At 37.3% G+C, this 27,153-nt stretch overlaps 1 protein-coding gene across 5 annotated transcripts in view; it reads right to left on the bottom strand.

The window, feature by feature from the left end:
• HELZ (helicase with zinc finger) overlaps positions 1-27,153 on the bottom strand; it is a 74,711-nt gene that overhangs the window by 17,021 nt on the left and 30,537 nt on the right. For 4 of the 5 annotated variants that reach the window (XM_052687758.1, XM_052687759.1, XM_052687756.1 and 1 more), the window contains 11 exons: positions 24,097-24,430; positions 20,781-20,911; positions 18,038-18,217; positions 17,414-17,518; positions 11,947-12,125; positions 11,405-11,523; positions 9,977-10,122; positions 8,362-8,509; positions 5,817-6,000; positions 4,678-4,906; positions 1,005-1,209 (listed from right to left, as the gene is read on the bottom strand). In XM_052687758.1, coding sequence (XP_052543718.1) covers positions 1,005-1,209; positions 4,678-4,906; positions 5,817-6,000; positions 8,362-8,509; positions 9,977-10,122; positions 11,405-11,523; positions 11,947-12,125; positions 17,414-17,518; positions 18,038-18,217; positions 20,781-20,911; positions 24,097-24,430 — 1,960 coding nt within the window. The remainder of the gene's footprint in view (positions 1-1,004; positions 1,210-4,677; positions 4,907-5,816; positions 6,001-8,361; positions 8,510-9,976; positions 10,123-11,404; positions 11,524-11,946; positions 12,126-17,413; positions 17,519-18,037; positions 18,218-20,780; positions 20,912-24,096; positions 24,431-27,153) is intronic. The other variant, XM_052687757.1, reaches the window with a different exon arrangement.

The following is a 27,153-nucleotide window of genomic DNA, read 5'->3' on the forward strand; positions in this document are numbered from 1 at the left end:
TTTGTTTCGGGGAGGAATGCATGTTGATGATGAAGCCAAATGTTCTCACTTACAAAATCTCTTTCAGGAAGGACTGCTAAAGGGAAGGCTTTCTGTTTTGTATTGTTGAAGTTAAAAAATAAAATAAAAAAGGTAAAAATCTAAATGAATTTCAATAATTTGCAATAAAAATGCATTTTTTCCTTTGTGTACAGTAGAATACCTCACAAATTTAGTTGCCTCTCTAAAGACAATTTAAGTTTTAAGTAAATACATTTTGAAATAAACTACCAAAAAACCTACTAAAATAGGATTAATTACTATACATCACAAAACAGCTCTAAAAAAATTCATTGTTGATCTTTATCATCTTAAGGACACAAGGACTGTGTTTCCATCACTTTTTTCCACCTGATTTTATGAAAAGAGCTGACAAAATTACTGCTGAGTGGTAATTGCCCCCCTCTGCCCTCTTAATGCCTGCGAGGTCTGATCTCCTGGAGGGTGTTGTGAGATAATCCAGGCATTATATTGTGTTACCAGGTATCTTTAATAAAATTAAACACTTATCTCACACATAAGCCCCTGAATTTTAAAGGTGATTTTCAGATCAAATTGCTTGTGGCTTGTTTCCTTGTGCTCCCTGCCACTGGCTGCACCAACCTGTTGCTCCTTGGGATAGGGATGGCCTTGCATTCTGAAGTTTCTATTGGCTTATCCAACCACAGAGACTGAGACTGATAACCAAAGTTCCTTGGGGCTATTGCAACATAGCTAACAAACACATTGAAGTGGCCCACAGCATATATTTTATTAAGGGAACAAGGCTTTTCCAGTCCCAAATTACTGCTAAGTCAAGAGCAGAAAATACTCAGAAAATGCTGAGAATCCCATCAGAATTTGCATTTGTACCCAGCTGCACGGATACCACTTCAAAACAACTTGCCCATAAGCCTTTGACATCATTTCCCAACAGGATTTCTCAATCTGCTCCCTGACAAAGTTCACCACTGGTGAAGGTTTACCTTTGGAGGTGACTGCTGCTGTTTGGTGGTGTTCGCCGAATGCTGATGCCGAAGAGCTCGGGGAATAAACTCAGGAGCCAGTGGGTTCAACACATAAGTTTTCTTTAACTCCAAAGCTTCCAGCTGAGCTTTGATCTGTTCAAATGTGATACCGTGGAGACTTTCATTCTCATGACATAGGGCAATAAACCTTTCCCAAAATTTCCTATGGAAACAATTTTTAGAAACAACAGAAAGGAGTAAGACTCGATGGCTGCTGTTAAAATGAAAACGGATTTCATACAACCAAGTCGATTTTTACCTTTACCTTTGCTCATTTTACACACCAAGCCATCAATCCTGCAAACACGACCCTTCCATCCCAACCCAACAGCACAATGCAATGCTCTCCAGTCTCTTAAAATGGTCATATGGATTTGCCTGTGCATATCAGACTCTGCACAGGGTCTGTATCACACACAATATATAGATTCTAACAGATTTTTTTCTAAAAGACCAAATACTCGCAGATACAATGCTCAAAATTCTGGAAAGTGTCTGATTTATAAAAGCAATTAAAGCTCAAGGAGTTGTAGGAGTATAGGAGTTGTATAGGCTTCCAGTTGCACAAGATGTCAAAAAGATGTCATGAATTTCAGCAGATCATTCAGTTCCAGAGTCACAAATACAGAGTTGTGATCTGTTCTCAAGTCTGTGCTTGTGAAGCTCTTCAGTGTCACAAAGATTAACACGTCAGAAGCATCCAGAGGGCCTCTGAGGTCCTCTGGTGAAAGAGACACAAAAATGTGGCTTTCAGTGCACATCAGACATTTCTATAACATATGTAAGAAGTTCCAAGCCAGAAAGACCACCAGATAACCACTCAGAACTTCCAAAGAGAAAGTCAGATCTAATCTTCTAACAAAAACAAAAATCAGGTGTAATTAAAGTTACTTTTAAAAAGGATTAAAAAGACAATAACCTTACAAGTGTGCTTGACTAAACTCCACTCTTCATGCCTCAACACAAATTAAGAGAGAAAAAACCTCAACAAGAGACATGTATTATTTTATAATATTCATAAATATATAAAATATTGCTTTGTATAATATGAAATGTCAAAGAAAAGACTATGAACTTTAATTAAACACAAAAAATTTCCACACAAAGCAAGACAGTACAAGTGTTTGTCCCAGCTATCTTCATAGAGCCACGAAGAAAAACCACAATGCTCACTTTATTACATCATTCTGCTGAGCTGAAATGTGGTGCAGTTTGTTTTCGCTTTGGGCATTTTTTTGTTTGTTTCTAAGTTACATATTTTGTTCTTCCTCATAGTTTGTTCGTCAGTAATGAGGCCTGGCCAATCAGCTCTGTTACCTTCATGCTGTCTCCCAAAGCCTACAAAATGAAAGACCGGTGCATACCAACCCCAACAGCAGTGCCACCCTTTGCTGAGTACCTGCCCTTTGCAGCAAAGAACAAACGCCCTTCTTGCCAGAACATCATAATGTTACTGATGTATTTAAGAACTCAAAACAGTTTCCCCATCTCCTGTTGGAATTTCCTATTGGCAGGAAACGCTCTTTTAAAATTCAGGATGCAATATATGCCCCTTTTTCTGCATTTTGCCGTAAGGCAAAACTTCTGCAAAGTTTTAAGTAAGGATTAAAAACCCAGATGAAACATTTCACTGGGATGCTTTAACGATGGAACTCCCTCTGATTAATCAATTCACTCACCAAACCTACTGCCAAGTACCACAAATCCACAGGGACCCATACACTCTTGCTTAAAATGCCCCAAGCAGTCTCTCTATACACGGAACGCTTGTACTGGGGTGTAAGAACAGAGAATAAAATACTGCTGCCTTTCTTCCAGTGTGCTCTGGAGTTTAAAGGGAGTGTCTGCCAAACCAGCCCTGTCTAGTCTGATTGTAACACACAGAAATGTAATGATTACTCTGGGCATACTTCACAAAGCTTTCTACAACTATCATTACAGAGTCTTGACTCATCTTGACAGGTATTAGAATATTTATAAAATTCAAGTACTCTCTAAATTTTTTTGAGGTCTGTTTTTCCTAACGAAATGTCACTGCTTTCAGACTTCTTTACTCCTGCTGTACTAAAAAAGAACCATATTGCTCACAGTACGCCTGAGCCCCTCCAGCAGCATTCAAAGAGTGAATGTTCAATTATTCAGTGATATGAGACAATGGCATATTAAAAGCAAAACTTGAGTTACGTCCTAATAAAGCTCCAGTCATTCTGGTTTCTTAATTATCTTTTTCGTTTTGTAATGCTGAACAGCACATATATGTACAAACAGCTGCTGGTCTTAGAAAGCCAGACTCAATCTCTTGTATCTTAGGTACCCTGCTGATACTCTATACTTTTTTTCCCCATAAGTTTTTGCGTGCCCGACTGGGGGTATTTCAAAAGAGCCATACCCAGAGCAACTTCCCAGATCCCACGTTTGAAAACCAGGTCTCTCTTCACTATCTAATTTAAAACCTCAGCATCCAGACTTACATGAAGATCTATGAGATCATCATCTCCACTGGGGTTTAGAGAGAATAAAGAAAATGGTCATTTTCCCACAAAAGCTGTGCTTAGTTACAGAATCAATAGTGCTTCCAGGTGCCAGCTACACTAACTACAGATTAACTATCAGCCAGTCTTAGGTAACAGTGGGCATATTGAACACCACTGTGGGGAAGGGAAAGAAAATTTGTCAACTAAGTGTATTATAAATTCTGAAGCAGAAGTAACAAATCTCAATCAGCACATCACAGCAAACTCTATAGCTGAGTCATGCACCGCTGCTGTGTGGGTTAATGAACCAGAGGCTGCAAGAGCAGACTAAGAGACACTCATCATTTGTGGGTCAAGTGCCCAAGAGCTCTCTCTGATCAGCTAAACTAAATCACATCTGAAACACAAGCAGATAATAGGAAAAATGAAACAAAACCACAACTCTTTTTTCACTTTCAGTAAGATGTTACTAGCAGCTTTGAGCAGCTTACTACAGTAACATATGGACACTCTTGACACTTCCCTAGCAGATAAGTAGTTAAATACAGATTACATTTCATAAATACAGTAATCAAGGGCTTGGATTCCACCTGGGCTTTTCAATTCTAACCTTTGAAAACCACATCCATTTTCAGTACTTGGTCAGGAAAGCAGAATACAATGTAGATGTAACAACTGAGTAATACATATTTTTAGTTGTATTAAAATAATGCAGTCTGTGCAGTGTTTCCCCTCTTCCAAAAAAAAATAAGCCTTAGGGCTTATCTCTCATCATCTTAACATTTCAGGTCTTCCACTGAAAAAGAAACCTTTGAAGAACAAGAGCTTGGTATCCTTAACAACACAGCTTACATTTCTTTTTCACCTTTCTTCACTTAAGTCTATAAAAAGTAAATCCAAAGTTCAAATCTTTGCAAGAGTTGGGAATACAACAAATGCTTTGCCATCTTTATGGTAATTTAGTGGGCATAAGTGTGAAGAGCTTAAATATCATTATGCAGTTATTTTAAGGATTTAAAATATAATAACACGTCTTATTTGACACCTAAAAGAACATCCATTGTTTTACGAATCCATCAGTCATAGATGAAACACATTTTCTAGCATTTCTAAGTTCTGATTAATGAAGGAACATACATAACAAATATAAGATGTACCTGCATCTTCCAATGGAACATAAAGCAATGGGATCTCCCACCACAGCTACCAAGGATTGTGCTCTTGTAATGGCAGTATTGAGAAGTTTGTAATTAGACAGAAAACCATAATCCAAGTCCTCTGTTGAATCCTCCAGTAGCTGCTCTTTCCGTTTAATTGGGGTTTGCTTGTGTTTGCATGTATGCCGTGTTCGTACTGTGCTGAGAAACAACACTCTGAACTGCTTTCCTAAAAACAAAGCAAAGAAAAAGGGGGTCAGATCATTTAGCTATTCCTGCTACAAAGACAACCAGACCACTTCTCTTGCGAGCCAGACTTCACACCTAGATATTCCAAATAAATGATAGCTACCCTTCACATGAAGGGCTTTATGCAAGAATAATAAGACGTAAAATTTTTAACAGATGCACTATAAATAGCATTTTCTATTACAAGAATATTTCCTGTGTAAAAAAATAATTTTTCAACTCAAAATTGGTCACTCCTGAACTTTCTGAAGTTCTTTACAATACTTCTATTCAGCCAATAACAAATCATGCACTTATTTATTCTACGTTTAAAAAAAGCATTGCTCTGGACATTCTTCTTATCTATTGAGCAAATCAATACATGATAACTGCCATGAAACAGAGCACACCACTCACTGTCACTCAGTTTCTTATCTTCCTTTGCTTATCCCTTACTAAAAGTGCAACCTAGCAACAGGCCATGCCTACACAAAATTCTTACGTTATCAATGTGATCCAAGAGACTTATGTTTGTGGACTGCTTTTTAACATTCTGTTCTATACACAGAAAACCAGAAAAACATTTTGAGGCTAAAGCCTTGTTACACTTTTATTTGGAATTATTTTTTTTCTTTACAGTAAAAATATCTCTTTTCAGTAAATCTATTCTTGAAATTAGCTTGAACTTAGTTTTGAAAAACATATCCATGAGTTTATTATTTTGCTATTCTATGCTGGAAAAACATCTAACCAGCATATTTGCCACTTTCATTTTGATGCACCAGTTCCATTGGCTGTATCACAGGTCTCCTTTTGTTCTGACCACTGTAAGTGTTTAAACACATCATATTTAGTTTCAGTCACATTTTCACTTCTTTATCACATCACTGAGACATACAAGCATTACTTACCCTGAACGTTCAGCACTCTCTCTACACTGACATCAGACAGCCTTTTTTTCCGAAGTTCAGCCCGAATTCTGAACACTTGATCAGCATAAGGTGTCACAACACCTATACTGCCATCATCCAACTTGCCCCAGGCAACAGGCCATTTTCTTCTTAACTCCTCAACACGCTCCACTACTTCAAACACCTTAAAAGAAAGTCAGAATTGTTAGAAGAATGCTTGAGTGAAGATCATTCTTTGATGCGGAAAGATGATTCTAATTTTAAAGATCTAAACCATTCAAATGATACAGCATTACACAGCTCTACTGACCAAGAAACAATACTATTGTATTCTACAGCAAAACTCTGAAGTATTATGCAGTAAAACAATGCATTGAAGGTATTTACTATACATTAAATTTTGTCAATCTTGAACTAAAAGTTTGCCCACAAAAATGTCACCTTTCAAGTACAAATGGGGAAATGATATTAATAACCTTAATTTTAATACTTATGCTCTTACTAAAATGTCAAGTGCAGTAGAACCTTTCCGATCATACTTTATCTAATTTCTTTAAGTAAACACACTGCCTAAGTAGGGATTATTTAATTTTTACTCTGGATTTTATAAGTCATATTTGAGCCTGGTAACTCAAGAAAGAAAGAATGTCTGTATCAGAAGACATTCACTTGCCATTCCAAAGGATACCATCAGGAGTTTCAGGTTGTTTTTTTTTTTAATCAACTGTTAGGTCATCTCTACAGCACACTAATGAGTGTGACCAGAAAAGACTAATAAACAATAATGGCTGAAAAACTCTTCCCGTAAGACAGGCCTGGAACAGCCTCCTGCCAAAATGTGCCAGGCACAGCAGCTGCTATTTCAACACACAGAGATGAGATGCTGCACTTTAAAAGGTATTTCTGAAAAACTTTATGGGTGTTTTTTTTAAATTATTATTAAATTTTCAGACACCTACATTAGAATTACCACCACACAGGTAAATTTTGGAGTCAGAACCAAAGAGAGGAAAATTCACTTTGCTGACTAACAGTTAACAGAGGCACCAATGAACCCTACATTGCCCACCAAAAATGTCAATTAAAGGACAAACAGCAAAAGATCTCCTTCGTCCTCTGATATCGGTTTATGTTGGTGTTTAAGCAGCTGTTGTCCTTCATTTCTGCCTGCAGCCATTAATGACTCACAATTTTCTGGCAGTTACTGGGCCACTGAAGATATTTTAAGCATTTTTTACAACTTTTTTTTTTTTAATTTAATGGAGAAGCAGTACAAGTATATTGATGAAAGTAGTCGGGTGCCTTCAGTTTTTCCTCTGTGATGTGTTCAGAAATCACTGGAGGCTGAAATGCACCTAAAACCAGCATGAGCTTTTTGTTTCAGTAGATATTTTAATACATGAGGAACTCATCACTAGTGCAGCATAACAACTCCAAAAAGGTTAAAAACTGTGTGTCAGATGAAATGAGCCACTAGTCAACAAGGGAAATCAGACAGCTCTGTAATGTTTCATAACAAATACTGCTGCTAACCTAAATTCAGTTAAAATTCGTTACCTCGTGAAGTTAAGATGGTTTCCTGTGTTTAAGCAAATCAGTGATAATTCTTTTTCTTTAAAAATCACTGAAAAGATTTCTTAAGGCAGCTTTTTAGTGGGGAAAAAGAGGAGTTGGTTCAAATTTCCCTGAGTTGAGGTGACTGGAAAAAATATATGTACATACATCATTCCAAAAGTAATGCCTTCTATTTACTTCCAACTTTTTTCCCACATGGAGGAATTCACTTCTTTACACCATCTGCACTTCCATGCCAGACTGCATTCTGTCAGGCTGTTCCTCTGCTGCCATATGTCACATGGCAACAACATGTAATGGAATACTGGTGGGAAGGTTCAACCTCTACTGCCATATCATCAGCATCCACCTCTGACACTGGGGGGCCAAAACAGGAGTATTACAAAGGGCTACTCCTAAAGTAATGTCTGGTCTTTTTCTTAAACCCAAGGGAAGGAATAAGTCAAAATAACAACTGCTTGAATACCCATAAAGGTATGTAAAACAAATACTTTAAGACAGGTCTCACTGAAAAAAAAAAAAAAAAAAAAAAAAGTATCTGCAAATGATCAATTAGATACTAATCCTACACATATTCAAGCAAATATGAGATGTTACTCCTGAAAACTCTTATCTGAGTGGGAGCATTTCTACAACAGTAGAAATTTAAGTTTTACTTCAAATTGCAGTTACTCTCAGTTGCTAAGATACATCCATCACACTGTCACAAAAATTAGCAGGAAAGACATCCCAAAGAACGAGCCTGAGAGAAAAGTAAGCAGCTTGCAATTTGCAAAGAGAAAAGGAAAACAAATTAATGGAAATGTTTACCACAATTGCAACATTCACTATCTCACATTTAACAAACTTCACGTTTCTCTCTCATGTTAGACAACAATGTGTGCTTTCCACCCACACTGAGCATAAACCAATAAACGTGAGGGTATCGCAGCTGCAAGAAAAATCAAGAATAAAGCCAAAGAAGAGTTACCTCTGCATTATTGTAAAAAGCTGTACTATTTTTTTCCTGCACATCTTCTCCACGTGCTGTGAAGAAAGTTAAAGGGTAGAAATCTTTGTGTGCTGGCTGCTTTCCACTTGCCATCAATTTGCCTTCGTAGAAAAGTTCAGATGTGTAACTGCAACAAAGCAAAATGGGATAAAATGCGGAGCCTATAGATGAGCTCACTAATAGGAGAATTTCACCAGTAAAATGTGCAATCACAAAATTCTTTGTAAGGAAAGCCATTGATTACTATTTACCATCTCCAAGGATGCTCTCTAAGGCAGTGTAACCATACTACAATTTCATTTGCAAATTAATCCTTAGTAGCGAGTTCTCATTAAACAACAGAACACCCTTCCTACAAGGACTGCAGCTTACAGCTCCAAAGCTGTTCTTAATTTCTTTTGGTCTCTTCTCTTCGGTTAGGTAGGCACGATTAATGAGATCACCAGGAATTATCTTCCTACACTTATTTCTGTCATAAATGTCATGATCCAAGGTATCAACGGAAATTCCACATTATAAAGGAAGTAAACTTGACAGAATCCCTACAGTGGGATCACTGTGAGAGCACGTTTCACTTCACACACCAGTACATCACATACATTGCATTTTGACTCAACAGCCAACTACCCCCAGTGGTACTTTTGCAATCCTTACCTCGGTGTCTCTCTACAAACAAACTGTCTGAACTTCAAGTGCTGAAGTTTCTGAGGCAAGTTTCATGGAAATGATCTCTACGAAAAAGCTGAAACAATTCCTACTCTTTCAGATCCCCTCTCACTTATAACTTAAAATTTCTAGTATTGTCTAAGAAGTCTAGAATATGCAAGAAATAAAACAGAGATCAAGCTGTATAATAAAGTACTCTACATCCTCATTTTTGATTCCCCAGTGCATTTAAATATTCCTGCTTCTGCTTTCAACACAGTGATAACCTAATTAGTATGACTGGATACCAACACTATAACCCTCAGTGCATATTTGAGTCAGGACTTAAACTTTAGCATTTTTCCCCATGATTGCACTTATTCTTTCTAGCACAGCTCATGGATGAGCTCATTACATTACACTAGCAGCCATTAGTTTATCATAGCATAAAAATGCAAAACCACTGATTAATGTCTTGAAAGAAGCAGCAAACATGCCCAAAATTTGACCTACTTTTTTTCCCTCTTCGCAGCCATACATTTATATGTTCCTTATACTGCACATATTTTACTGCTCCAAAGCAGCCTTACCTACTAATTCTAAAAATCTGAAATAGTTTAAGCAAATACAGACCCTACTGAAAATAATGGTTAAAAGGGGAAAGTTAGCTCTTTGGCTCTGCGGACCTGTCATGTAGACAAATCAGGTCTCCTCAAATGAAAGGATCTGTAATAGATTTGCCTAAGTGACTCTTTGATGTCTGCTCTAGGAGACTGAATTTCAATCTCGTAAGAAGGAATTACTCTACTAATTAACTCTGAAACAACTAAGATTTCCTTACAGAAATACAAAATGCTTCATCAGCTGTTCTTGGCACATCGAAAGAAAAAATCTGTTGTGGTCACTCACACCAGTGAAAGCACGATACAGTGAAAAAGTTCACACCTACTTGATGATAGCTTCATGGGAGCGATAGTTCTCACACAGCAAGATCCTGCATGGAAATTCTGCAGGGTAGTGCTCATAGAGCCGATCAAGCAGTGAAACATGAAGGTTTCTTTCCCTGGCAAATTCACTGTAGACAAAAGGACTGAGCTGTAATAGACACACACATACAAAAAACGTAACTAAACATGTGGATTTAGAATGTCATGCTCCCAAGACACATATTTTGCATCAAAATAAAAATAAAACTTGCAGTGTATATTCATATTTGGAAGACACATAGTACGAATAAGCATTTTCTAACTATTCCATAGAAATATCCATTCCTACTGTAAAAGTGACAAAAGAGCAGCTTGCGCTTATGGGAACAATAAAACATCTAATAACTAGGTACAAAGGAGAGAATCACCCTTATATATTTTTCTTTGTGGCTTGCAAAGATGAATAACACAAAGCAGAGTTAAAAAATACAAAGCAGGTCAAAGAAATTAAAGTAAAGAACGGTTTGTTTGAATGCCATTAATTATGCTGTAAGTCCTTTTACAGATGGTTACTACCACCCATAAAGCAGCACATAAAATATAGAAATTTGTAAAAGCAAAGAAAGCTAACGAATACATTCAAAAGAAGTAAAACAAAGGCAGTCCAGTTACAAACACACCATTACTGGCCTTTTTTAACAACAAAAACATCTAAGATAGCAGGAAAAACAGAACTAAGAATGCTGAAAAAACAATTTCAACTCAATATTCAAAAATGAAGCCAAACTGTTGATGTTTTGAATATGCATTATTCAGAATCTGAGTTCATTATTTTTTACTCTCAGATATTAGTTTTAGAAATGTAAATGCCTCACAGAATAGTTTCTGTGAGAACTTTGTGAGAACCTGAGTTACAAAACAGCTCCTTGTAAAATGTAGCCAGAGGCACACAGACCAGTTACCTCCAGCCATCCTGTTTGGACTCATGAGTTCCAGCCTAAAGTGGTAAGGATACCATACCAGCCTCTTAAAAAGCAATTTTGAGGTTTGTATTATAAAAAATAAGAAACAGTGCACAGGACTATGATTACTATGACTTTACATGATCCAGTAGCAACAATAGGATGTATAACTCAATATCAACAGAAGAATCAGAAGGGTATGGAAAACAAAGACTTCACCAGCAGGACCTGAAGAACTATATGTGTGTACGACACAGATGGCTGTGGTAAGTGGCAAACCTACTCAATAGTGGCAAAACTGCTCTATTGCCTTTTTTAGTTATTATTTTTTACTACAGCAATGCAAATATCCACTTCATTGCCATCGTGAATTGTCAAGAAAAGGCAAATCTATCAAACACGCCATGCATATGTGGAGAAGTTAAATTACATAATGAAATAAACTAACATACTACATATACATTTGATATTATATACTACAGCTTTTACCTGCATGTGGTCTCCAGCCAAGACAATTCTTGTGTTTTTATTAGCTAATGCTAGAGGCATAATAGTTTCACACTCCATAGCCTGCGCAGCTTCATCTAACAGAATGTGTGTAAAAAAACCTGTAAGACAGAGATAGCAGCAAATAAGTGGAACTGGAGATATGATAAAATAAACAGTGACAACAATATAAGAAATCGCACTAAAAGTTCGGAATTCTGACAGTAATCAAAACTAGAAAAAAAATTCTCACAATTTTCTCTCTTGATCTCAGAAACACCAGTTCATACACAATGCCTCTTCCTTCTTTACACAAGGGAAAAAAAATAAGGAGGCAAAAGGCTAACTTGAGTACCATTCATTTTACAGCTTTCTAACAAACATTTTTTTCATTAAAAAAATCGAAACCATTTTTTTAAAACCTTTATTTCTTATCTGTTCGAAGAACTGAGTGGGAAACAGAAAGAACACTTGTCACTGATGCTGGAAAGACAAAGATACCTCTCACAGCAGAGACAGATGTGTCTTGTTTACAGCTATCATACCTGGTTCAAGATCCAGTTGACACAGATACTGTGATGTATTTAAAGTAACAACTACTACTCGTTGCTTAAGAATATCTTCTTTCTGTGGCATCTGAAAGGTGGAATGTGTGCTTGAAATCAAACAGTACTGATGCACAACTGGGTGGACAGTCTTTACCCAGCGATTTCTGAAATATACCCTACGAAAGAAAAAGGAGGCTTATTTTCTATACGGTTGGAACAGTGACTGCCTAATGTTTCAAATTCTAGTACTCTAGTAAATAAAAGTCTTCAAAAAGCAAATCATCACTATAGTGCACAATTACACGCCAAAATATCTTGGTTTCCTTCCACTATTTGTTGCAGAGCAATACCAGACATCAGAATGTTTACCAGGGATTAATCCACACATGAAAATCTCAAAGTTCTTCTTACATTTGGGTACTGTGACCTTCACATCAATGCCATTTTTCTGTCTGTAAACTCACTATAAAAACATATATTTTTTCTTAACTAAAATATAATACTAGCCAATAATCTTGAACCTGACTCAGTGGTAGTGGTCTCCACATTTCATCAGTTACATCCACATGATCACTGGTTTTTTTTTTTCTTGTATTAATAAAATGATGCACTACTTTCATAAATGAAATACGCTTTCTAAGAACAAAACTGGATCTAAATTCATTGTTTTATCATGAAGGGCCTTAACTCTGGTATATTTAATAGAAGAATGATAAAACAGTGCCTAAGGAAAGCTTTCTTCATCTAAAATATCAGGACATTGTCAGCAACTGGGCATCAAACATCTTTCCATGAGATTCAAGATATTTTTAATCACCGTGTCATGAGATCAACAATGAATTATTCTATTCAGATGAAATGTTACAGCCCATCCAGCTAAAAAGGAAGAGGAACAGGAAAACATGAAGCTTGTGCCCTAGAAGACAGAGTAGAAATAACTCCACAGGGGTAAACAGAACCAAGCACACCAGCTGCAGATCTGAATAAAGATGTGAAAGAGCTTCTTTAAGTGGCATTCCTCAAAAACATCACCTGTATCAAGTCAGAAATGCAAATCTGAAGTGCAATTTTTAAATTACAAGACACTACTATACATTCTTACTTAGAATTGAAGTTATTTTAACTTATTTCCAAAGCAAATTAAGATGAAATGGCTTAAAATAATTTATGCTGTTTATCTATTCATTAATTACTTCCTTTTGATTAAGTTTCTCCTGCACCCATATTACAAATCCCAAATCATTAATAAAATATTTGAAGAAGTGAAATTATGCACTCAAGTGCAAAACATGATTGCAATGGCTGGACTTTGGATACCATATGTCTCCTCAAGTTGGAAAAGCACAGCTCAGTTCCACATAACATGAGAGAAACTGTGAGGGTTGCAATAAATTTGGTGAAAATACAGATATTGATGCCCATTTCAGACAAGACACAAAATGAAAAGCACAGGCTGTAATTGTGCTGCAGTCATCTGGATGGCAACAGCACCAGCCAAAATTGACACGGTGATCAACTGTGACCAGTTCAGCCTGGGTTCAGCACTGTTTCAGGATCAAGAACCTTCCAATGTGGTCCATGAATTTATTTTCCATCAGCCATCAGACCAACAAGGTTTATGTGATATGCTGCTATTACACCAGTGCAGCAACATGCAGTCAGAGCCGGATCACTAGAAGGAGGCAGCAGGAGCAGAACAACCCTGCTCTCCTCATCGCAGCCATTCAGTCAGCTTTCATATGATTCAGTTTCCCAATGTGAACTGAGGACAATACTTACCTACCATCTCACAGAAGTACTGTGAGGATTAATGAGTTTATTGTGAGTTTATGTTTGTAAAGCACTTTGAGATTCTTGGATGAAAGGTGCTATTGAAATGCAAAATATTATGGTTATTAGACATTATTATACCATGCACTGTCTTTCATTACACAAATTCGACTATCTGTGACTCAAAGATTGGCTGACAGCACCTCAAACTGCACTGTTGCTTACCCATGAATTTATTTTATTTTGATATGAGATCAAAAAGGTATTCCAAAGCTAATATGCATCACTGCCAGAAAAGCACCTGGCAGATGTGACTACTTGGAAAAAGTCGTGATATAAGTAAGTCACAGAACGTGGGATTTCTTGTATGCAATCTGCACTAATTACCACTTCTGTAATTTCAAGATTGTTTTGTTAAAGCTGGAGGAACCCACTGCAATATATACAAATATTTTTAACCAGCTCAACGCAATTCAAAAACAGCTCATTCTGCAACACACCCTTAACTTCTGAGTGAGAGATTAACCCAACTTCTACTCCTAATGTTTCCCTAAGCAAAGGCCCTGAGTGCCAGCAGTCAGGAGCCACTGACCGACCTTTCCTTCAGTTCCTGCAACTCCTTCTGATCGTGTGCAGCTGGAGATACAAACCCCAAGACTTTAATTGCAGAGAAATTAGAAGCTCAAAGGCTAGCTTTGTCCAAACCACAGGCAGTGGAATCACAGATAAATACACTGGGAACCACGTTGAAATAGAAGCCCCATAAGATTGAGTCCCTTAAATCTTCCACAAACAAAAGCACTGAAAGTATCCTCTATACACAGGTTAACATATACAGAATCGATATTTCATAAGGAAAATGGCACCACCTCTATGTCTAAGTGCGACATCGCATTCCAACAAGATCTCCCCACTTTGAATAACATATGGATACAACTAAATTTGAAACACACAAATAAAAAATGGTAGATACTGCAATCACTGCATAGAGAGAATCTCCATGCTTCCCAGATCTGGACTGGAGTTTTTAGGTGCCACGTGCAGCTCCAGCACCTGCCTGCAGTGCCTACTGTCAGAGTTGCCTCCTGAGGGCTCCAGCAGCTGATGGAGAGAGACAAGCACAGCCACGGAGTAAGAGCATACACAAGTTGGAAGGCAATTACACCTCCACTGCTTTGAATCACCCTCTAACACTGCCTGCTTCTGCATGCAAAAAAAAAAATAAAATAAAATAGACAGAGTCTTAGCATGGAACAGAAGCATTTAATTGCAGGCTCTTTTCTCCTAACTGTAGGTTACTGAGTTCTTTTCTTTCAGAAACACCTCAGCGTTAGCTTACATCGGTAGAACAATTTCATTTTACTTTTTTCCCCATGCCACGTGTCTTCAGAAACAGACAGGTTTTGGAGTGTGTCCCTTAGCTGCATTACCCCTAATCACAACCAGTGCCATTTTTTTATTTTACTGGATACAGATCTGTTTATGGGCATTAGGACTCTGAGAATTTGGTCTCCTGGCTTCCTTGCTATTTTATTTAGGTGCAGAACTTAGATTCAACATATTTTTTTCCCCCAATTCATTTTGCCTGTATCTTTTCCAAAGGATAAAGATAATTATTTGTTAGAAAAAAAATACATACACATGAAATTATTACATGGTATTTAAACAAACTCTCCAAACTAAAGACTTCAAATTTTTATGGTGCAACTCCTAATGGGATAAATTATTTAGTTTTACCCACAGAAATTTATAGAAATATTTACATAGTTCTCAGGCAACACTAAATAATTAAGCTTTCTCTCTTCAAAAACAACAGAAATATTATGGTGCTCCCAACTCATCTGTGGGAACATTTTTAGCAAGGATGCTATGCAACCAACTCATAGCTGCAGAGTAAATGCAAAACATCTAAAGCAAACTGCTGAGCCATTCCGAAACAAACACTGCAAGCAGCACATCCTGCTTGGGTACCTTCCTGCTTCTGCTCCATTTTGTTTCCCTTAGGCAGCAGCAAAAGGCTCAGGGCACCCTGTTTAAACTAACAGTGATGATTTTAATTTGAAAACGTATCTTGACTACAGTCAATAAGAAAGCTAAGAGATTGATTTTACGCTAGGAATATCACACAGCTCTAGCTTTCAGTGCAGATATTGACCCTCTACGTCCTCCTGGATCAGCTGGCTTGTAGTTAGGCTTCCCAAGTAGAAGTTGTTTGGAAGCTATGTAACACTTAAAGTCATTTACAAGCATGCTTTGTGGATATACAAAAATATACAGATCTGGAGAGGTGCCTCTATTTTCCAAAACTTTTCCTCAAGGTACTGTGTTCATTGGAATAGGATACACAGTTCACAGCAGCACTTTCCAAAGTACTCATTAAAAATACTATGAAAGTTACTTTTTATTTTAAACATTCAGTGTTTTTTGCGCATTTCTGCATTAAATATCCTTGGCAAATATGTATATATATATTTAATCTTAATGGAAAAGAAATTGTTTATGTATGTTTTTCATGAGCTTGCCTGAGACTGTGCTAAACAGAATATAGCACATGCAGAAGGTAACAGAAGTGTGGTGACCACAACAAAACTACCTAACACCTTGCTCTGTTAAACCACAGTTCAGTACTCCTGAAAGCATAAATTACACACGCTTTTCCCAGCTACAAAATTAAGATACTGTAATGCTTTTCATCACAAAGTGCTTTACAAAGAGCCTGAAAACAATCTGTGTCAAAATACACCAGGTCCAAAAGAACTTCTCCAAGCAAACTGTCTCCTCTTTCTGGCCAGATCCTCAGTCTGTCACATGGCAACTAAAGCCAGCACTCCTACCAGAATTAACACCTGTTGTCAATCTCACCCTTTCATGTAACTTTTGGCTTTACTGACATTATGTAAATTCTAAGTCCAGAATGGCTCTTGATAGCTAGCAAGAAACACAGCGAATCATTTTCTTTGTAATATAATAAACTCGCACACGGGCATTTAGAAAATGAAGTCTGTAGTTTAAAAGACATACACCAAGCTGGCAGTATTATGCACTATGGTATCTGTGCAAATATTCCCAAGAGTGAGTTTCTGCCAATAAATAAATACTGCCTATTTATATGCACATTTCAGTTTTCCTATGCTTTAGATTTCCACTTCTTTACCTTCGTCCATAAGTAACTCCCCCAAAATAACCACGGTGAGCACTTTGAATCACGTGCACAATTACTTCAAGTTGACTGATGAGAAGAGGCCAAACTACCATGGTTTAAAAAATTTATATATTTTCTATTTAGCTCCCATGACATATTTTTTTCTTCAAAAAGCCAGGTGAGCAGCCCCAGCTTCCAAACCATAAGCATGAGTCAAAATCCTCTGGAATTTAAAATACAGTTAAATTCACTTTTATTTTATTACAGTAGCTTTTAGAGGAGCATATGAAAAGTTTGCTCATTAGGAACGACACATTTAGCAATAGAAAATTAAAAGCTTAAAAAAGGATGTCTTTATTTTCAGTTAAGAAATGACACAAAATTATGCTGACAATGTTTCACATTCCTTTTAGTCTATATTTTTAAAATCACTGCTGGTAATGCCAATATGCTTTTATATCTTAAATGTTCTTTAACTTTTTTTTTTGTTATTATAGACACCTTTTCTTAAGAAGAGTATTTTATAGATACATAATAAGCCTTAAAAAATACCTGAGAGGTCTTGCCTGGGGATTGCCTGCTTCTACATATGGATGTAAATAATCCTTTATGTAGAGATCAGCAGCACTATTAGAATGGGTGCAAATGAGAATCCTGCTGGAATAAATGGTGCAAATAAAAAAGCAATGAAGAAACAGAAAACAATTCAAAGCAGTAGAATACAAAACACAGGAAACAGTGGCCATCTTCCTGTACATTTCTCTTCATGAATCCAGGCACTGACCTACTCTAGTTCACATGGTTCAGCTCTTTAACTTAAATCCTTCACTTATGTAAAGGTATAAAGTTTAAACAGTTTTCCAACAATTACCTTGCAGTTATAAATCCAGACTCGACTTTAAGTAAGGAACAGCTTTTACTATCAAATATACTGCACAACTTCCCATGCTGAGCAAATCACAGTCCTTCTCAATATTTTCAATTTTAAATAGCTTAAAATGGAAAATACAGGCTAAGATTATAAAGTTACTTTACCATTCAAAACAATAACAGGTAGCTCGGGTTTTGGTTGTTTTTAAGCTGGATGGAAATTCTATACTCCTGCCTTTAACCTGAACTTCATAAGAAATGGCACTTTGCTCATCACGTACTGCTCTATTTAGAGCCCCACCTCACCTAGTATCCTGTTGTTGGAGTATGTGCTTGACTGCCTGAGCCAGCGTGAACGTTTTTCCTGTCCCATAGGGACCGATGATAAGAACAGGAGGCAGTTGTATTGAAAGTGGGGTAGTGATAGCCAGAACAGCCTCTTTCTGCTTAGCATTTAGCCGAGGGTCCAACTGCTCATCCCATTGTCTGTAAAAAAGGAGGCAAGAGTTGAAAATCAGATCCTATGACAACTCACATCAAAAAGAAATGAAACGAGGCAAGATTTCAAAAGCTTTCATGAAGGTCTGTAAGTTAATGTATTGATTCTGTATTGATTAATGTATTAATGTATTGATTCTGTATTGATTAATGTATTAATGTATTGATTCTGTATTGATTAATGTATTAATGTATTGATTCTGTATTGATTAATGTATTAATGTATTGATTCTGTATTGATTCTGTATTGATTCTGTATTGATTCTGTATTGATAATGTATTGAGCCACACTAAAACAAACCAACAGATCCAGCAAAATATAACATGCTTGTATCACAAAACCTTGATACTATTTGCAATAAATTAGTATTTTTTTTCCCCAAAAGGAATCCAACTACTTCCCAATTTACAGTATCTTGCTTAACATTAATTAGCCTCTATAATGCACATTTCAGACAGAAGTATATACTGAACCACTACTTGATAATAAAAGAAAGCAGACATCAATGTTTTCCTACCATTACTACACAAAAAGCAACATCAGCTATATTTATTCCAGGCAGTGTTTACCCTGTCAGCTTTGAAAGTCAACATTTATATTACCTCAGGCTTGGTAAATGTGAACGAGGATGAATCTCAGAATCAAACAAGACAACAACAACAAAAACTAGTAATAACCAATTACAGACATTTTTCCCTCTTTTGAGATCATTAAAGCACACACCTCCAACAAAAAAAAAAGCAGTCTAAAAGAACCTCTGCTGTAATCTGAAATACCAGCATTAACAGAAAGATTCTTTCAGAAAATTCCAACGAGCGTAAGAGGTTAAAGATTTGTAGGCACAGCTTATAATATTCCCAGTGACAGATTTAAAAGCAGACACGCACAGTAAAAAACACCTGTCACTGCTGCACATATGGCCATAGTTCAGCAACGTGATCTGCTTTGGTGCAAGCACTATGATTCTTGCAAATAAGGAAAGCTTCTGCTACCAGAAGGGACTAAAATCAAGAGGAGCTGATTGAAGTCCTAACTTTTAAGATAGCTGTGAACAAAAAGCTTGCAGAGGAATCTAAGAAATAGTGGAAAGTAATACAGACATAAAACAGAAGTACAAGAGAAGTACAGGGAAGACAGTTCTGAGTTAAAGCAAACCAAGCCATCAGAGGGAGAAAAACATGCTGACTGCACTGACTTAAACTGAATGGCAATCATTATACACATTATTTACATATATAAAAAATACTAAACAGTTGTACAAATTATACAACTAGAATCACTGTGTTAAGTTTTTGATAATATAAAGCTCCTGACATAAAACAGAAAAATGTTCTAGCTTCCTTGCCTTCCTTCCTTTTCATTGAAATCACTGCTTACTTTCAAGCCATTCCTAACTACTACTCCTTTACAAGATTTACCCCAAACTTAATTAAGTCAGCGAACAGATTGTCATTGTCCTTCATTAGCTTGTGGCAGAGCTGTGCAAAGCCTGCTTCCTTCTTTCAGCCTTTACTGACAAAGCTTTGATACATCCAGCAATCTTCCCCACCCAGAACGCTGCACCAGCCCCCTTTTATCATCTCTGTTCTTCCTGCACTTCAAAAACAAACTCAACTTTTTCCAGTAACTTTCGCCTTAGATTTTCTAGCTGTCTCAGTTTTGTGGCCAGATCACTTTCCTTCTCATCCTTGAGCTGTCTTCTGTTTTGTACTGCAGCACAATCACAGTCTTAATTCTCACCTTCAAGATGTCGCACAACTCCCTGAGTGCTGCACAGGCATCAGTTCCACATACCTCTCATTTCCCTGGTGTCTAAGTACAGAAACTTCATGCTTTTTTTTCCCCCCCCACCTTCCCCATGCACCAAGAACACTGACCAGACTCCCTGAACCACAAAGCCTCATTTCTTCCCCAAGTTTCCTCTTCAAGATGCACTATTTTAATTGCATTACTGTATCCCTGTCAGGTTTCTCAAAAGAGTTTAAACAATGTGGAAGTTTTTATGTCCTAAAAGAAACTGTACAATGTATACACAAGGAATCTCAGGACTGACCACAAGTGCAATGCCTTATTCACACACCCTTTTGTTCTCCCATTCCCTTCACTGGTGTGTCCAAATTTGGGTTACTGCATCGAACTCAAGCAGTACTCACATATTGCTTGTGTTAGTGAGTCTGCATGTTTAAGATCCTGCACAGCAGAATCCTTGCAACAGATATTTACATTTCTATCAAGTACATATTTTCAATGAAGAACTGCAGAGCAGGAAATAAGAACAGATTTGCTTGCTGCAGCTACAACACAACTGCAGTGCCTATTGAAGTCACCATTCAACCACAGGGAAAACTAATCAACAGATTCTAGTCCTCAGAGGATCAGCTTTCTTGTTTTATTCAGAACAGTTTCACTCCCTTCTCTGAACTATCCTCACCATTAATGAAGAGCAAGACATATTTCCTGTTCCAGGGCAGATTTCAGCCATCTGTTATGGGAAATTCAATACTACATTACCATACGATCGTTGATATTAAAGTGTTTGTATTCTTGTACCTGTTGGGACTCCAGGGTATGGTGGGAGTCATGCTGACATCTGGAAACAAAATACTGTTGTCCTTAATCCTGTCCAAGGCATAATGCATTTCACAGAGGGGTAAGCGATTTAACTGAAACTGCAGTTCAACCTGCAATACAAAATGAATGAATTAATAGGTGAACCAAAAATGATTTCTTTTGAAAACACTGTAGATTTTGCTGTATACAATAACTTTATCTTCCTGCAACCCACTGGTTATCAGAAGGAAACAGGATTGGGTTTTTTTTTGTAAACAAACTAAAATACAGCACCTTCTGTAACATCATTTTGCTGTTTAAGATTAGATTCTACTGCACTTCCAGGAAAAAAAAAGTATAATATTCTTCAAATTATTTTTGGTACACAAAAAAGTACTCCTTGAAAACAGCACTGAGCTAGAGCATCGTTTTTAAAGATTTAAGCCCCCATATTTTACCGTCAGAACAACTTGAAAACAGAAACAGACCAGAAGCTACTGCAGATGAACAGATAGTACGGATCAGATGTGTGACAAGCAGGGATAAAACCCAAACAGTGCTTCATTCCAGCCAAACATTCTGCAATAATACAATTTGTCACTTCTGTTGAATTGTTAGAACTCTCCAAAACGTAATTTCTAAAATTCAGTTGTTTATCAATACAGACTGTTTGTCTTCTCAATTACTTGTGTTTCAACGCTCTCAGCATTTCCTTTCCTATTATATTTAAAAACACTGTTCATATCGTGATGCAGCATGTAAAAAAATAAAGCAATACTAGCTTTGCTGTATTAAACAACACCTGCTTACATCAGTGCAGCCATTAACTTTCTGTCTCTCACAGATACAAGGCACTACATATTCACCTCGCCTACTGCATCTTACAGCAAGATGTATAAAGAAAAGGGCAGCAACGGAGCTGAGGAACAGGCACAGAGCTCACAGAAACTATTCTGACTGGTAGTAAAGCTTGTTTCTTAAAAATGCTCAAGCCTCTTTTTCCCCACCGTTCCATTGCAAAGCTGATGCCTACCCACTGCTGCAGGAAACAGCCAGCTGTTCAAAGCAGCATGGTTTAGCATATGCCAAGAATGACAGTGACAGCTCACGCTGCCAGAGGGTGACCCCAAACATCCCTCCAGGCATCCCCTACCCTCACCCACATTATCCCACATGTTAGGAAAGGATTCCCAAGCAAGTGGCACCACTCCCAACTTCAGCTTGCTCTATAGAGGAGAAGTTTCTTTGCTCCTACAGACCCAAGGCTAACATAAGCCCACCTGGTACTAGAAAGCTACAATTTAAACACAGACTGTAATTCTGACCAACACTTTAACAGCCCTTTCTGAGAGTCCAAGAAAGGTGGCTGGCGTTCAATGTCTCTTATTATCTACCAGCATTCTCCATTTTCACAGCTTGTGATTTGTTTTGTTTTCAATCCAGTTTGGATTGAGTCATGTAGTTATGTTTGCTGTTGCAGAGTACTGAATGAGGCCATCTGTGAAGGAGAAGCATGTAACCTGCTTCAATAAACATTCCAGAACAAGAAAACAGTGGGAAAGGAAGTCAATCCAATGCCAGTTCACAGAAAACGACAAGACAGTGCAACTACTCCAAAAATAAAACAGTCTCATGTTAGTTTGTTACCAAGAAGAGCAGCAGCCAAGGGGCTTTAAAGCACCAGCTCATTCCAGCCCAAGTTAAAATTCTCTTTGTGCTTTAGTTTAGCCAGGACAACAGACAAGAAAATTATCAGGAAATCTCCAAGATGAACTATTAGATAATAAAAGGAAGGAAGGTATTTTATCAAAAAATATACAGAAATTACAGCAATTTTGTTTAAGAATCACACAGGGATTACTAATCCACTGCAGATAACGGCAAGACTTCCAGCATCTTTAATGGGAGCACTGTACCTCCAAGCTGTACTACCCTCAGTTCTAACCTGAGGACTCTTCTTCCCACATTTTTCAGTCAACGTTTCATCACAAAAACTTTCCTCCCAGTCACAATTCATTAAAATATAGGTAACTGTTCAAGGATTTCACCACCAGTTCACTGATGTAAATATGAAGCACTGCATAATTTCACAAATAAACTCAGAACCTCGTTTTTAATGGAGAAGAGATTTGCTGCCTCAGGCCTGGTTCTATGACACTCGAAGGAAAATAAGTCAGTTACTCAAACTCCAGCTCATTTGGAATGCCAGTGCAGTTTTTGATAGAATCAATTAGTAGATTTAATTATTGCTTTAAGAAAACAAACACAAAACCAAGAGCCCAGAAGAGCGTAAGCCTTCCCAGACCAATCAGTCACATTAAATTAAGACATTAAGATTCCTACATATGTCTCCACAACAGAAAGTAAATGGAGATAATTCCTTGGTGAAAATGCATTCAATTTAAGTAATTTCAGTGACCTTAATTTGAGGTCATTTCTGGCTAGTAAACAAGGTCAACTGTGAATTCTACAGCAGGCATACAAAGGGAACAGGTAGGAGGAGTGCAAATAGTTAACAACAGCTTTGTCTTCCCTTACTGCATGAGCAGGAATTGCAAGCTTGTTTGCAAGCTGTACAACAACATGGTTTAAAAGCACACTCCATCCCCCTCATTTCACTTTAACTGCAAAGTAAACAAAAACTTGATCTTACTGCCAACACCACCAGCAGTGTTGTAACTCTTCATATTGCGATGGAATGCCTCCCAGACAGGTATTTCAGAGTTAATGGAGGCAAGTACCATTGTGAAATACAGGATATGCATCAGAAAAGTATTTGCACCTTTTCCTCGTGCCTCTATCTGTTCAACCCTCATCACCTTCACCAAGGCAGTAAATTGTCCACTAGAGGACGATATTCCTTTTGTTCTGATACAGGTGCAGAAAGCAGCACAAAGCTCATTCACAGCCTCAACTTCCCTAAAACTTCATCTCACCTCAAGTCCAGAAATAAATGCAATAGAATCCACAGCAACACAAGGAGGAAACAGCACAAAATCAACTGCTTCAGATGCAAATTACCAAATTACCATCTGACTATGTAAAGAGCACCAATGGTTTTGGAGGAAAAATAAATCCTAACACTCCTTCCCTTGACTTTGTTAATGAAAAGGTTGTGGACTCTGGTGACAATATTCATTTTATAAATAAGTATACATTATTTCACCTACCTGAAATTCTCATTTGCACTCTACTTTCTCTGTATCACAAGGAGATTAAAAAAAAAAATCCCTACTATATATTCCAGCAATTATTTTGGGTGGAGCTGAAATAGGTGTAATGCAAACATGCCAGAACAGCCTCCTCTCAGGCTTACCTGCATCTCACAATCTGCCCGAAGATTAAGCTCTTCACAACATTCCCTGGATACCCTCAAGAAGATGTAATCCTTTGTTTTCTCTTCAATAGCTGCTTCATAAACCTTCTCTTTGGTTCCTTGGGTCTGTGCTGACTTCTCTTTAGTGACAGGCAATAAATAAACAGCGTTGACTTTGGTCATCACCAGCCGTCCCGCCAAAGTGTCTTCTGAAAGCGTTTCAGTGAGCTTAAAGCGTCCAAAAAGTTGTCCATTTTGGGCATACTTCGCACCTCCAGAAACCCCAGTGAGCATGAAGCTTGCTACAATCTGCAATTGCACTTTTATGTTGAACCTAAGCAAGAAAGCATCTAGTAAGTGCAGGAAAATGCTCCGATTTGGAATTCCATGCATCCAGACCTAAGGTGCACTGCCCAACACTCTGAATATAAAACTGCATTTGAACAAGTATAGCTGAAGTGGCCCTTCAGAAGTATGTAGCTGTAGAACATTTACATGCTTTCCTTTTGATGTCAGCCTATGAAACATACAACTGAGAGAAGCAACATCAATGAAGGTTTAAAAAATAAAATAGCAAGAACCGCCTTCACTAGACTAAATCAAATCTCTGTGACCAAAATAAGTTCAGGGTGAACTAGAGCTCTAGAGCTGCTGTGCATGTTCCAACTTAGCAAAAAAAGATGTAAATACTGTGTAACCTTTGTAACTGGTTCTAGGTGTTATTCAGGGAGAGAGGTACAGAAGAACAGAATAAGATTTCTATTTATTCCATCCACCTCTCCCAAGCTGCACACCAATGAAAGAAGCCTAGATCTTGAAGAAGGAAAATGGTATTATACCTATAAATCAGATGGAGTGATTAAAATGCTTCCTAGAAATCAGAATGTGGGCATTAAAAAAAAAAAAGCTATAGATCATCTGTACTACAATAAACAGGAGCTCTACATTGTTACTAAGATACAACCATGTGCTACTTTGTGAATTTATTTTGCAAAAACTTTTTACAACTTCCTAAAATGGAATCCCCAAGCTGCTAGAAGTGCACTCGCTGATTCTCAAATCTTCATTTGTAAAAACCTCTGTAAACGATTTGTGAAAAGGCAAACATCTGACACAAGGCACAAATTATTGTTTTTGTACGTGAACAAATTGATTCTACCATACTAAAGGGAATCTCAAGTTCACAGATTATCAATTCTCTGTGAGTAAACTGACACCTTCTGGCAAGATGTTAAATTACACAAATCAGGATTAGAATTAAAAATCCAAAAGTTTCCTCTTACGTATTCCTCACCTTGTTTTGCAGTGAGCTTTATACAAAAAAAATCAACAAATTGCATTTTTAATGGAAGGAATTTATGCGAGATTCCTCACTGCAAAATCTAATCAGAGAAATATCAGATACATCAAGAATTCACGCACAGCCATTGCAGCCAAATTCTGAAATGGCAAGTGAAGACATTCTGAACAAAGCCCCATGTAACAGTTTCTTCAAAGTTCAACATATTTCATCTTACATTGATTTCCACACCTCAGACAGGATGCACAGGACGACATGTACATATGCACTGGTAAAATATAAGACACAGTAATGATGAAAACAAATCTATTTTCCATCAATCAAAATCTTAAGTTTGCACAGCCCTGGGGCTAAACCTGTTCTGTAATTCTGGAAGCAGACAACGTAGTGCATGAGGGAACAATGTTACCTCACACTCACTGACATTCATACAAGAAAACACACAGTAAGTTTCAGCCAACATAACTACCATAGGCTGGTTCTCTTTTGAATGGACAAAAAAAAAGATGTTTCTTAAAACCATTAGCAGATGGTATCTACATCAGCAGATGTTATCTAGCAAAGAGTTCAAAAACCAAGCTAGCATCTAGATCAGAACACTGTTCTGCTTTCTGCATTTGAAAATGAGTCAGTAATAGCACCCTTACTCTAACCTTTATTGCTTTACTCTGTAATGCAGTCATGTTGCATATGCTTGCAAACACCCCCTGAAATATTGGAATAAACACAATTTAAAAGTAAAGTTTTTCAAGACCATTCAGGATGGACTCCCTTATAACAAAACTCAGGACTTTATAAAGTCACTGCAACCTTCATCAAATACTTTTCAGTAGTTCCACTCAGACAGCCTCATATTCTTCAACTGTTCTCCTAGAAAGTGCAAAGCCAGGATCAACATTCCACTCTGACCTGAGCTGCAGACAGTCATATTATTCCAGTCCTGTCAGAAAAGACCATGTTGACAACCCTACTGATTTACAAGATGTGTCACAAATGCATTACAGTGTAGCTGCTCATCAACACATTGAGTCTTGACAGAACTTCAGAGCTATTACAACCCACTTCCATTTGTATTTCCGGACCCAATTCTAGGCTTGCAACCTTGCACCTCACTAGAGAATAACAAGTGTGTGATCTTAGCCACAGAGGATGAGAAAAGTGTGCTACTTTCAGCCTTGTTGCAATTAAGTGGGTCAGCTACAAGATCAAAAGAATGCTTCTGTCATCAACACTATCAAAGCAGAAGATTTCAAGAACGTTATTAAAACTTACTAATCTATAAGATAGAGAAAGAAGACCAAAACCTTATCACTGCACCATAAGGAAAGCATTACACAGAACACACTTCCTATTCTTTCATTTCAACAGGCGTGCTGCTCTTTGCCTTCCTGCGAGGCACAAGAGTGTAATTCTTGATGTGAAAATTCACTCAGCAAAACCAATCTAGTTCTGCAGCATATTTCACAACAACTCATGTTCTTTCTGTATAGAGAGCCCAAAATATATATGTTTTATATACACATTAGGTAAACCACTGTACAACAGAAGCTTAGTGCCTCCAACTGTAAGAAAAAAGCTGATAGTACAACCTACTTTAAATGAGCATCACTAAGTAACACTTGTTAAGCACTAGCCATATTTTCAAATTCATATTCCATTTTATCTCCGAGCAAAAAGATGATTTAATATTTTAACCAATCACAAAGGCTTAATCAGAAAAATTGTCATCTTCAACACTGTAACAGAACAGTAACAAA

Source organism: Tympanuchus pallidicinctus, unplaced genomic scaffold, assembly GCF_026119805.1.
Source record: "Tympanuchus pallidicinctus isolate F22 unplaced genomic scaffold, pur_lepc_1.0 scaffold23, whole genome shotgun sequence".
Classification (NCBI taxonomy): Eukaryota; Metazoa; Chordata; class Aves; order Galliformes; family Phasianidae; genus Tympanuchus; species Tympanuchus pallidicinctus.